The sequence below is a fragment of the Trichomonas vaginalis genome, chromosome IV, assembly GCF_026262505.1.
Source record: "Trichomonas vaginalis G3 chromosome IV, whole genome shotgun sequence".
Lineage (NCBI taxonomy): Eukaryota > Parabasalia > Trichomonadida > Trichomonadidae > Trichomonas > Trichomonas vaginalis.
In genome coordinates this window covers 9,259,147-9,271,200 of record NC_067206.1, presented here as the reverse complement: position 1 = coordinate 9,271,200, position 12,054 = coordinate 9,259,147, and the positions used below count along the sequence as shown (strand labels likewise).

The window sequence follows — 12,054 nt, the reverse complement described above, 5'->3', positions numbered from 1 at the left end:
CAATTAGGTTTCTAATAGTTACCTTAAGATCTTTTGGTACATTAACTTTGGGTCTCCCGCGCTTAAGGGGAATAGACACAGATGGGTGAGGCCGAGGCTGAGTATTGGCAGAGAGCTGTTGCTGTGGGGGAGTGTTGGCAGAGAGTTGTTGCTGTGCCGAGGTGTTGGCAGAGAGCTGGCGTTGAAGATGAGTGTTGGCAGAGAGCTGGCGTTGTGGGGGAGTGTTGGCACAGAGCTGGCGTTGTGTCTGGGTGTTGGCAGAGAGTTGTTGCTGTGAGTTAGTATACATATCAAGGGTACGGCGGCACTGCGCGCCTCCTTACCCTTGATATGTGAATTTGACACTTTACGAAACCGTTAACGTATATTTTGCAACACAAACGACAACACTAACCTAACCTTAAATATTTACAAAGCCGCCAACCACTTCACTTCACTAACATTTTCACAAACGACTTCACTAATGTAAAAAAGAAACGTTCTCACTTACAAAAGTATTGCAACTCCTCCCATTGCTGTGCTTCATATAACAGCTCATAATCTTCTGACTCACTTTCTTCTTCATATAGGTCAAAATCACTGTCATAGTTTATACCTGTAAGTTTTGACAAAACTAATGAAACACGCTTACCGTTTGTATCATATGCTTGTATAAACTTTCCATTATGCTTGTAGTCATAAACGCTCAAACTAACTTTACCCTTTCTCCCTCGTATCTGATAGAATGTATTTTCACGAGGAACGAAGAACAAATTCTTGAACTCATGACCGTTGTAGTTTGTTATCTCAATAGTTTTCGTCATTTATATAAAAATAAAATAAAAAATAAAATAAAAAATAAACTTAAAAATTAATGATATCACCACCCTCACACGTATGAAAACATAGCACAAAAATAAATTTAGGGTAGAAGGTTAGATCTAACCCGATTTCTAACCTCTTTTCTACCCTGTTGAATTCATTGCTTTATAACTCTCTTCCTTTCTCCAACTCTTCTAACTTCTTCTTAAGTTCAGCAATGTTGTCCTCATGAAGTTTAATCTTCCTTAATATACCTTCTCTATCTAATGGTTGCTTTATCTTTCTAAACTGAACTCTACCATCCTTCATAGTATGAATGTAAAAACCTTCTGGAATAGTTCCTGATTTAATGTATTCTACCAAAAACTTTTGTTTCATTGCTTCAGTGACTTTATTTGTCATTTTACTCTAAGGTGAAGCTAGCACAGCGATAATGGATTTCATGACTTTTTAGTATTTCATGCAATCTTAACAGATAGCCTTACAAGTACTTCCAGTGTCCCTAGCTGTCCCTCCTTTTTATATAACTCCATGACATTTATAATCTCGCGAAACTTAACAGGTAGCATAACAGATTAAAATCAGATGAGGTTTTGAACCAAAATTTCTAAGCAACGTTGTCAAGGATTTTGAGGAACTAGGGACAGAGTGTGGCAAAGTTCATGATTTAATTTATTCTCTCACTAACAACAAACACAAACTCCAACACTAACGACAAGTACTAACTTCAGCACAAATGACAAACACAAACTCCAACACAAACTCCAACACAAACTCCAACACAAATGACAAACACAAACTCCAACACAAACTCCAACACAAATGACAAACACTAACAACAAACACAAACTCCAACACTAACGACAAGTACTAACTTCAGCACAAATGACAAACACTAACAACAAACACAAACTCCAACACAAACTCCAACACAAACTCCAACACAAACTCCAACACTAACGACAAGTACTAACTTCAGCACAAATGACAAACACTAACAACAAACACAAACACTAACAACAAACACAAACTCCAACACTAACGACAAGTACTAACTTCAGCACAAACTCCAACACAAACTCCAACACAAACTCCAACACAAATGACAAACACTAACAACAAACACAAACTCCAACACTAACGACAAGTACTAACTTCAGCACAAATGACAAACACTAACAACAAACACAAACTCCAACACAAACTTCAGCACAAATGACAAACACAAACTCCAACACAAACGACAAGTACTAACTTCAGCACAAATGACAAACACTAACAACAAACACAAACTCCAACACAAACTCCAACACTAACGACAAGTACTAACTTCAGCACAAATGACAAACACTAACAACAAACACAAACACTAACAACAAACACAAACTCCAACACTAACGACAAGTACTAACTTCAGCACAAACTCCAACACTAACGACAAGTACTAACTTCAGCACAAATGACAAACACTAACAACAAACACAAACTCCAACACTAACGACAAGTACTAACTTCAGCACAAATGACAAACACTAACAACAAACACAAACTCCAACACAAACTCCAACACAAACTCCAACACTAACGACAAGTACTAACTTCAGCACAAATGACAAACACTAACAACAAGTACTAACTTCAGCACAAACTCCAACACAAACTCCAACACTAACGACAAGTACTAACTTCAGCACAAATGACAAACACAAACTCCAACACAAACTCCAACACAAACTCCAACACTAACGACAAGTACTAACTCCAACACTAACGACAAGTACTAACTTCAGCACAAATGACAAACACTAACAACAAACACAAACTCCAACACAAACTCCAACACTAACGACAAGTACTAACTTCAGCACAAATGACAAACACTAACAACAAACACAAACTCCAACACAAACTCCAACACTAACGACAAGTACTAACTTCAGCACAAATGACAAACACAAACTCCAACACAAACTCCAACACTAACGACAAAAAGTAAATGTCCTCACTTCTTAACAAAGTAATATGTGCTTCTTACACCACCATAGCTCAAACGTTTCTTTTCAAACATCGATTGAAACTTATTTTGAGCCATTGGCTTTAGTCTCTTTTTCTTCAAATACGCCAAGAAATCTTCTTCACATCTTTTCACTTCATAGCCTTCTTTAAACTCCTCCTTGTTAAGTTCTATGAAATCCTTTATATCATTCTTTGTTGCAATGGCTTCTTCACGAACGACATCGTGAACTATTTCATCATTGCATTCATGTATGACCTCCTCACTGTTCTCATGAACTATTTCAATACTGTTCTCATGAACGACCTCCTTACTGTCTTTCATAAGCGTTTCAAAGTCTCCTTTACTCATTAGTTCAACCTCATGCTGTTCACAGTAGTACTTAAACTCACTGTATATGTCTTTGTTGTATGTTATATTGCTTCCCATGTACTCCATGAATTTTTCAAGCACTTCCTCATAATTCACTGTTTCTTTCTTTCCACAACCTTCTAATATCATACTTGCTTCGTAAATATAACTTCTTGCAGAACCGTCTCGCTTTCTACTTCTCTTCACAAATTCTCTCATCTTGCCACTAAATACATTTGAACTACATGCAAAGAATTCATTCTCCTTCGCAAATTCTTTATATCTTCTGTAGCACTCTGTACAATTCCATCCGGATACAAACTTTTCATAGAACTCCTCATAAAACATTTGGTAAGGTGTTTTGTTCATTTCGATGAGTTCTTGTTTAGCCCTGGTGAATGGTATCTTCCTTACATCAAATTCACTTAAATCTTTCTTCATGAAGTACGTCAGTAAGTTTGAATAAAACTCTTCATTAAAGCTTTCAATGAGATTTGAGAAATATTCGTAATTTCCTTTGTATCTGCTGCTTACGTCAATGACAACAAATCTTCTGTCGTCTTTGTCAATCTTTACTGAGTTGAAGTTGTTAGATATCATGATGATATTACAAACATTCTCTATCTTTCTTACTGGCTGACACTTCTGATTTAAGTCCAACTGAGTCTCTGTTACTATTGACTTTAGTGCGTCGTGGTTCATGACCTTAGACGTATCGCATGAGCTTAGTTCATTGCATACGATGAGCTTCATGTTCTCAATAGCAGCATTGAATCTACCAACCACATTCTCTATTGCCGTTATATTATTGTTGGCGTACTTGCTAATGAGCTCGCATAGAACATTACTAAGTACATTCTTACCAGTTCCTTGCTTTCCTATTAACAAAAGTACTGTTCCAGTCTTTCCACAAGGATTTTGAACGATGTAGGCGAACCAGTTCAAAACATACTCATAAAGCTCTTCATCCTCATTACATATGACATCATGAACATGTTTCAAATATCCTTCAATAATGCTTTCATCTATTCATTCAGTACCTCATACTCATATCCTCTGAAATAGCTGTAAATGTCATCTCTTTCGTCAAAGAATCTCATACCTGACTTCATAAGATAGTTCTTGTTCTGACCCGCTTCATAAATCATCAGTGCGTTCACATCCTTCTCTTCAATACGTCCTACATAAACACTCTTCATGAGCTTATTGAATTCCTTGCTATCTACTGACACAAGTGTTGTTGTGTCTCGTATTCCATCATAATCTTTCACTAGATATGTCATACGTGCTCCGTCAATAACGACAACACATCTTCTTAAGTCATTTATAACACTAGCTATGTCAATACCTTCTTCACTCATGTACTTATTTTTCCTCAAGTCCTTTAGTGTGAAAGTGTCTCTAAGTTCTATTTCAAGCAATTCATTTACACATCCTTTGCAATACTTCTCTATAAAATATTTCTGTCGTTCTTTACTAAGTTTCTTAACAGCTCTGAAGAACTATGTGTTTTGACTCAAACATCCTTCACAACTTCTCTCATTCATTCCTAGTTCTTTCATGTCATTATCTTCAACCTCTATGGTCTCATTGACTAAGGTCAAAGGGTTCTTAGTCATTGCTGGTCTTATCTGAAACAATGTTTGTGCAACAGGTTTAACTAGTTCAGCAACGTCCTTCCTTAATATGAATAAATGTTTCCACTCATCTTTGCTAACAGTTCTTTCATAACCACTGACAGTAATGATTTCATTTGCTGACCTTAGACGCTTATGTTCTATCATTTGTATTGCTTTTGTGTAAGGCTTTCGTGAGCATAGGTTGTATATGACATTCCTGCAATGTTCATTCATGCCAATAGTACTAAATCCTTTCTTTGCTGTTGAGTGCATAATATCCATTAGTTCCTGTGTTCGTATTGCTGTCTCATAAAATACAACAAGACCTTTGTCATCTATGACGTACTTACCGAAAACATTGCTTATATTCTTTAACCATGAAATAACATCCTCATTCATGCTGTCAAACATGAAGTAAGGTCTTACATACTCTTCACTTATAAGATACTCCACAAAATACTTGTTAAGCTCTATGTCCTCGTGAGCGATTTCATTAGGTTTGATATTAGTTCCTTTTGTCATTGCTGTCATGTACTTCACTCTCATAGTTCCTTTCAATAGCGTAAAAGTACTTCATTGTTTCATAACTGCTCTAAATTCTGTTCAAAATTCGTACAACATAACTTTTTAACATTAGTGAAAGAACATGAGCGAAACAACAACATCTAACATTACAGAAGAAGTCAATGACAATGCCGATGAAAACATTACAGAAGGAGCTAGTGAAAATATTGACGAGTTCAGTGAGGAAGAAGATATTGAAGACGTCAATGAGAACGTTAGTGGGGAACAAACTCAATGGGAAACATTGAGAAATCATGAAGATTATGAGATTTGTACGACATATCCTTTTACTATTCGTCGAAAGAAAGACAAACATATTATGAGTGAATGCTTAAATAATTATGGTTATATTGTGCTTAGTTTAAACAACAAAATGCATTTAAAGCATAGAATTATTGCAGAACAGTGGATTGAAAATCCAAACAATTTGAAAGAAATAGACCATATAAATCATGATAGAACGGACAACAGAATCTCAAACCTTCGTTGGTGTTCTAGATCTGAAAACAATAGAAATAAAAGCAAGTATGGCGATATAGTTTATGAGTTCGTTGATGAAATATCTGACGAAGCTGTTGAAATAACAGATTATGGTAAGCATTCGTTTGAGTTCTACTACTATGTTGAGAATGAAGACGCATTCTATTATTATACAGGTCCTAACTATCGAAAACTTCATATAAACTTTACAAAAACAGGTGCTGCTTATGTTTGTATGATAGATACAGAAAACAAGAGTGTAATTTTATTCATAAACAAATTCAAACGCTTGTACGGCTTCATGTAGGACAAACATTATTTTTCAACACTAACGCCAACACTTAGGACAAACATTCATGACTAACATTACTGTATAACATAGACACTGACTTCGCAGAAATAACACCTGGAAAACAAAGTTTAGCATACAAGTCAATATTTTGTGGAAAGAAGACCTACATAGACTTACTCACTAACGATTTAAATGAAGTTGCATTCCATGCACGTTGCAAAGGTGTCAAACAAGACGTCCTTGCTTTAACAGCAAATGAAATGTTTCCTGAAGCTATACAATGCTATTACAATGAAGATAAGAACATTCACATACCTGTTGGAACATATGACAAAGACTCTGAGTTCAGTTTAATGAAACTTTACAAAGCACTTCATGATGGTCAAGAGATTGGATTTGACTTATGTAAGTCTGCTACACCTGCATTTGAGGAAAAGTTTAACTTCTCAATAACGACTAAAACAAGCTTTATTCGTAAGTTGAAGTTCTGAGGTCATTTATTTTTGTCAGCAATGAGGTCATTCGTGATAAAAATAAGCCGCTAGCGGCAAGGGCGAAGCCCATGAGGTCATATATTTTTGTCATTTATGTATAACCATTGTCTCTCTTAAACTTTGCAATAGACAGCTTTGTTCTTCTTCCTTCTACATCTGTAATGTTTATATAATCTTTGTTATACTGTCTTAAGACATTCATTTGTCTGTATTGAGTTCCCATGAAATAGTAAAAGGCATCTTCACTTGGGACATAGTAGTAGTTCTCTAACGTGTGATATGAGTATTGTATAATTTCAACAGCGTCTTCAGGAAGAGAGTCAACAATGTCAAACCAATAGCCATTTGAACCAGAAATATTTCTCATGTTTTCTCTTCTTGTCGTCCATCTTAAGTTCGAGATATGAAAGTCTCCTCTGTCTCTGTTTATATGGTCTACTTCACGAAGTCCTTCAGGGTTCGGAATGAAAGTTTCTGCAACTATTCTATGTTTCATCAGCTTGTGTTTGTTTAAATTTACACAAATATAACCATCTCCTTGGTCAAACTCACTAACAACTCTTTTATTGCTTATACGTCTAATTGGATAAGGGTACTCTGAAAAGATTTCATAGTCATTGTCATGTTCGAGTGTTTGCCAATGTCCTTCACCTTCCATGCCTTTCACTCAAATAAAATTTTCAGAAAAAAATAAAACTAGCGTAGATTTTACAATACTGCGATGGTAGAGTTTAAGAGTTGTGCTTCAATGTAGAGACAGTCCTTATGGTCTGGAGGTAAGAACACTGGGCAGTTATGGTCATGAGTGGAGAACATGTCTATCCAAAACTCACGATTGAAGCCAGTTAATTTATAGTATTTAGGGTTAGGAAGTGGTGAAGTTCTTGTATGACCAATGAACTCATTTTCAACTCCCTTACTTAAGTTTGAATATAATATAGCTTGCTTTCTATCCCAAATGCCAGGTGTTACAATCTTTGAAAATTCATTTTTCCTCGGAAGCATTGCATCATAATTGAAAACATTTTTGAAATCATCACTTGGTTCAGAGATTTGAAATCTTATACGTAATGGATTTTCTTTCTCTTTAGCGACTTCATTGAATGGTGAGAATACAACAAACTGACAGTCATGTGTTCCATCTTCATTTTCATTAAATTCATAATGAAAGTCTATAAGTTGTGGCTGACTACCTTCTTCTTTCAGTTGTGCAAGAAACTCACGTAAAGGCTGTAAAGTTTGTACTTCAATGTTGAACTTTTTCTCGAACATCTCATTAAATGAAATCATACATTGCAACAATGTTGTATCGTCTTTAAAGTATTTGTATATGTGAATGTTTTGGGCGCTTAAAGACTGTTCGTCATTTTCTATCTCGACTTGAAGTATAAAGTCAACCTTTCTGAAAGCACGTGTTATATACATATGTTATGCCAATGTACTTCTCTTCATTTATGTTCACAATTCAGTCTGTTGGAAACTTAAACGTTACTCTGTTCCCCTTTATTTTGACGTCAGGGTTTTCACTACTGAACGCAACAGATAAAGGTATTTGTCTATACATTTAATTCGATAAAAATAAACCATTTACTCTTTCTTTGCTTCAGCTTCTTTAGCTTTTGCTTCAGCTTCTTCTCTAGCTTTTTCGCCAGTAGTCTTGGGTTCTTTGTCTTCCAGCAGCTAATGCAGCAAGTTGTTTTTCACTAAGTTTTCTCTTTGGTCTCTCTGGCTTTTGTTCTTGTTTTTGTTCCTTCAGTTCGGATAAAATTTGCTCACGAATTTCTTTCTTCAATGCTTCAACATCTATGACCCCTTGGGTCTTGTCCGTAGGGCTTGTCTGAGTCATTTGACTGCAGATAAAAAACAAAATTAAAACTTTAACCGATGTAAAATGAGCTTGTCAAAATCAGAGCGAGAGTCTATTATATTAAATGACGCAAGAGGAATACAACATCCTTTCTATTACGTAAGTCAGAGTAAAGATGGTAAAATATACGTAAGAAAAAGAAAGGTTCCATTAGCGAATGCAGAAAGCGACAACATTAAGGTGCATGGCACCGAGGGCGAAGCCCATGTTAAGCCTTCTATTCAAACTGAAAAGTCAATAGAACCAGAAGAAAAGAAGCCAGATGTACTTTCAATAACGAACCAAGAGCTTATTGCAAAGTTCGTGAATTTCATTGAAAAACAAACCGAGTCAAAGAATCCTGACCCGCCAGTGAAAGAAGTTGAGACAAAAGAGAATGTACAGTTCATTGAAAATGTCAAGAAACAACTTCCACCACGAATGCCAAGAAGAAGAGTGAGAATAATGAAGTAAATAGATATTTTTATCTGAAGTAAATACATGCAGAACGAACAGCTAAACGAATTTACTCCAGCAGAGCATATTCATCAGATTCGCTCATATTTCGATATCATAGACAATGCAGTTCAAATTGGTGACACTAATAGAAAATATTCTGACGCAAAGATTCCATCACAACCTGGAACTGCTAAAGATAACACATGGGTAACATTCAATCTCTCACCTCCTGGTGAAAATATGTTGGACCTTTACAATACATTCATTACGTATAAAATGGAAGGTCAATTTATTGTAGATAAAGAAATTGGTTCAGGTTCCAATAAAACAAACCCACCAGGATTTTGGATTGGTTTCGATGACGCTTTCTATGCAGTTGCTGGATATCAAATCCTTGCAAATGGTCGTATCGTATATTCTCAAGACAACGCAAGAGAAGAAGCATATATAACTTCAAACTCACAAACTACCGAACAAATAAAGAAAGTAGATGTTTTCTCAAAGACTCGACATGAAGATGTATGGAGTCATTCGGAACATACAGAACAGGACAAATTGTTAGTGGTCCAATTACAGCAGGAAAATCATTTGATTTTAAGCTTCGTTTAAGAATTCCTGTTAGAAGATTCCTTCCATTAGAAGCTATTCGATTTATTCCAGCTTTTGCAGGAAATATTCAGCTTAAAGTAAAGTTCAGTAGCGACGCCTTACAATGCACATCTATATCTGTAAATGATATCATTGCTTTCAATCCAACTCTTAAAGTTGCATTTGCTTCAGATTCAAATCCACCGACAAATAAATTTGTTCCATGGAATGAACCATTCACTATGATAACGAAGGCAGTAGAAGCTAGTGGAACAGTTACTATTACAACTGTAAACCAGCAACTATTTCGAACAAAGATGGATTTTAATGAATGTTTCATTCATCCAAAGTCATTCTCTTTAGACCCTAACATTTATACAGAACTTGTAGAACATTATACAAACGAGGCTTTATGTTTTCCTGTTAAAGTTATGGATTGGATTCCTATGGACGGTTCATTCTCAAAGAATACAGATAGTTCAAGTGCAACATTTACAGCAGCTTATACGCCTATTAATGTTAAAAGTATTTGGGCACTATTTAGAAAGAAAGACAACTATTATGTTAATTTTGAGAACCCTAAGTTTAAATATCTTCAGCTTTCCATGGAGCTTATGGAAATATGCCTGCAGAACCCGAAAAATCATATGGACCTGTATTTTTATGAAATGGTTGCGAACGCTTGCAATACAAACAATGATATGATAGGATTTAATGAAGATGTTATGAGGTCATTGGTGGGTGAGGTAGTGGAACATAAATGGGATAGCTATGACAACACACATTTCTTATGTGGTTTTCCAACAGAAGTGGACTTTTGCTTCCAGCAAGGTCAAACATCTACTGCTCCAATAACATACAAATTGTCTGTTAAAGGACCTATTGAACTAGCAACTGAAAATGTACCAAAGCCACTTATTGGATTTATGAGGATTGTTGCTTTGCCATTCAGGTGCGTGCAAATGGAATCCCAATAATAGATTAGATGACTATAACTTAGCTACGGACGACAGTGAGGAATAAAGGATGAACGTTTATTTTTAAAGCTTATAAATGAGTTCTTCATCAAGCTCTCGTGAACCTTCACCATCTATGAAACAAACTTTACCAAACGATTATGGAGCACCTATTGAATATTTCTTACGAGCTGCACAATGGCAAAGAGCAGTCTCACCAAGGTTAGGTGTTCCACCAGCTCCTGTCAAAAATAGCATTTGGTCAAGTCCTTATATAATATATAGTCTCCCACTAGGTTTGCTAGCTACAGCAGGAGCAGTTATGATGTTGAAAAGAAATAAAGCAAATGTTGTAAATAATACTGAAGTAGCTGAAGTTAAACAAACTCCAACACCTTCGCCAAAACCAACGCCTTCACAAGCAAAACCTTCAATGACTCCTGAACCTATGGAAGTACAAACTCCTGTTCAAAAGTCAACTCCTAAACCGACTCCAACATTTAAACCAGAACCTACTCCTCAAATAAATCGTAAAACTCCTGCGTTTCCTTACTGAAAAAATAACGTTATTTTTATTTAATATTAAAATTTTTATTTGATTGAAATGACGACTAAAGTCACTGAAGCAATGAAACAAAAGTTTTTGGTAGAATACATTAAATCAGGAACTATTCCAGAAGGTTTTTACATTCATACTATGAAGGATGGTAGAGTTCAGTTTAGAAAGATAAAGCAACCATTAGATAGAGAAGGTATATTAAGGAAGATTAAACTTCATGAGGACAACATTGCTGAACTTAAGAAGAAGTTAGAAGAGTTGGAGAAAGGAAGAGAGTTATAAAGCAATGAATTCAACAGGGTGAAAAAAGAGGTGAGATTTCACCACTTCACCTAAATTTATTTTTGTGCTATGTTTTCATACGTGTGAGGGTGGTGATATCATTAATTTTTAAATAAATGTGGGAACAAAAATAAAGCATATCTACTCAACAGGAATGAGACCCTTACTGACTATGTATTCGTTTAATGCTTGATGAAAACAATGGTACATATTATTGTATGGGTATACACAACGTCTGTTTCCATCGTCGTCGTATATGTAGAGCTCAAATCCAGTCCAACCTTCTTTTGTACAATATGTAGCTTTATTTAAGTATGCATTTATGTAGATAAGGCAATTTTCTTCATCGCTCCAGAAATAATTTTTCGTCATTGTTGAAATAGTTTTCGTTCCTCTACGTCCATAAGGAATGTATGCAATAAATTTAGCATCATAAGGTATTATAATATATTCAGGGTTTCTTTCATCGTCAATGGGTCTGTCTTTGTTAAAATGCATGTTTCTCAGTTTTACTTGAGTTTTGAATAGTTCACGGAAACGTTCTGGGAAAGAGTCATAGTAAATGTAGTCAGACATGTCTTTGTAATGAAATAAAAAATTTAAAAAAATAAAAATAAGGTTATTTTTATTTAGTGAGGACGGTAGTGAATTCATTAGTGAAGTCGTTAGTGAAGTCGTTTATGTGTCAGACGGTTTTGTAAATATTTAAGGTTAAGTTGGTGTTATGGTTGTGTTGTAAAATATACGTT

General features: G+C 35.4%; 11 protein-coding genes and 1 pseudogene across 12 annotated transcripts, besides 2 other annotated features; 5 read left to right on the top strand and 7 right to left on the bottom strand.

Annotated features, from left to right (window-relative positions):
- Window positions 1-482: 482 nt before the first annotated feature.
- Window positions 483-803, bottom strand: TVAGG3_0057890 (uncharacterized protein; the record flags this gene model as incomplete). Its single annotated transcript, XM_001310784.1, has 1 exon — window positions 483-803. The coding sequence occupies one exon, from the start codon at window positions 801-803 to the stop codon at window positions 483-485; it is 321 nt and encodes a 106-aa protein (XP_001310785.1).
- Window positions 804-966: 163 nt separating this feature from the next.
- TVAGG3_0057880 (uncharacterized protein) lies at window positions 967-1,203 on the bottom strand (the record flags this gene model as incomplete). The annotated part of the gene is made up of 1 exon (XM_001310785.1): window positions 967-1,203. One exon carries the CDS (start codon window positions 1,201-1,203, stop codon window positions 967-969), a length of 237 nt encoding a protein of 78 aa, XP_001310786.1.
- Window positions 1,204-2,803: 1,600 nt separating this feature from the next.
- TVAGG3_0057870 (hydrolase activity, acting on acid anhydrides) lies at window positions 2,804-3,766 on the bottom strand (the record flags this gene model as incomplete). The annotated part of the gene is made up of 1 exon (XM_051221309.1): window positions 2,804-3,766. One exon carries the CDS (start codon window positions 3,764-3,766, stop codon window positions 2,804-2,806), a length of 963 nt encoding a protein of 320 aa, XP_051106295.1.
- A 434-nt stretch (window positions 3,767-4,200) lies between these two features.
- Window positions 4,201-12,054: part of a mobile genetic element that runs on past the window's edge.
- TVAGG3_0057860 (uncharacterized protein) lies at window positions 5,432-5,693 on the top strand (the record flags this gene model as incomplete). The annotated part of the gene is made up of 1 exon (XM_051221308.1): window positions 5,432-5,693. A coding segment is annotated over one exon (262 nt), but the record flags the coding sequence as incomplete, so codon positions are not given.
- Window positions 5,723-6,136, top strand: TVAGG3_0057850 (HNH endonuclease family; the record flags this gene model as incomplete). Its single annotated transcript, XM_051221307.1, has 1 exon — window positions 5,723-6,136. The coding sequence occupies one exon, from the start codon at window positions 5,723-5,725 to the stop codon at window positions 6,134-6,136; it is 414 nt and encodes a 137-aa protein (XP_051106293.1).
- Window positions 6,707-7,273, bottom strand: TVAGG3_0057840 (HNH endonuclease family; the record flags this gene model as incomplete). The annotated part of the gene is made up of 1 exon (XM_051221306.1): window positions 6,707-7,273. The coding sequence occupies one exon, from the start codon at window positions 7,271-7,273 to the stop codon at window positions 6,707-6,709; it is 567 nt and encodes a 188-aa protein (XP_051106292.1).
- TVAGG3_0057830 (uncharacterized protein) lies at window positions 7,324-7,887 on the bottom strand (the record flags this gene model as incomplete). The annotated part of the gene is made up of 1 exon (XM_051221305.1): window positions 7,324-7,887. One exon carries the CDS (start codon window positions 7,885-7,887, stop codon window positions 7,324-7,326), a length of 564 nt encoding a protein of 187 aa, XP_051106291.1.
- TVAGG3_0057820 lies at window positions 8,203-8,461 on the bottom strand (annotated as a pseudogene). The gene has a single exon. A coding segment is annotated over exon 1 (259 nt).
- Window positions 8,507-8,935, top strand: TVAGG3_0057810 (uncharacterized protein; the record flags this gene model as incomplete). Its single annotated transcript, XM_001582481.2, has 1 exon — window positions 8,507-8,935. One exon carries the CDS (start codon window positions 8,507-8,509, stop codon window positions 8,933-8,935), a length of 429 nt encoding a protein of 142 aa, XP_001582531.2.
- Window positions 10,562-11,020, top strand: TVAGG3_0057800 (repellent protein 1 family; the record flags this gene model as incomplete). The annotated part of the gene is made up of 1 exon (XM_001310789.1): window positions 10,562-11,020. The coding sequence occupies one exon, from the start codon at window positions 10,562-10,564 to the stop codon at window positions 11,018-11,020; it is 459 nt and encodes a 152-aa protein (XP_001310790.1).
- Window positions 11,069-11,305, top strand: TVAGG3_0057790 (uncharacterized protein; the record flags this gene model as incomplete). Its single annotated transcript, XM_001310790.1, has 1 exon — window positions 11,069-11,305. The coding sequence occupies one exon, from the start codon at window positions 11,069-11,071 to the stop codon at window positions 11,303-11,305; it is 237 nt and encodes a 78-aa protein (XP_001310791.1).
- On the bottom strand, window positions 11,447-11,881 carry TVAGG3_0057780 (uncharacterized protein; the record flags this gene model as incomplete). The annotated part of the gene is made up of 1 exon (XM_001310791.1): window positions 11,447-11,881. One exon carries the CDS (start codon window positions 11,879-11,881, stop codon window positions 11,447-11,449), a length of 435 nt encoding a protein of 144 aa, XP_001310792.1.
- Window positions 11,882-12,054: part of a terminal%2Cinverted (terminal inverted repeat of Maverick-2 transposon ID:TVAGG3_0057770) that runs on past the window's edge.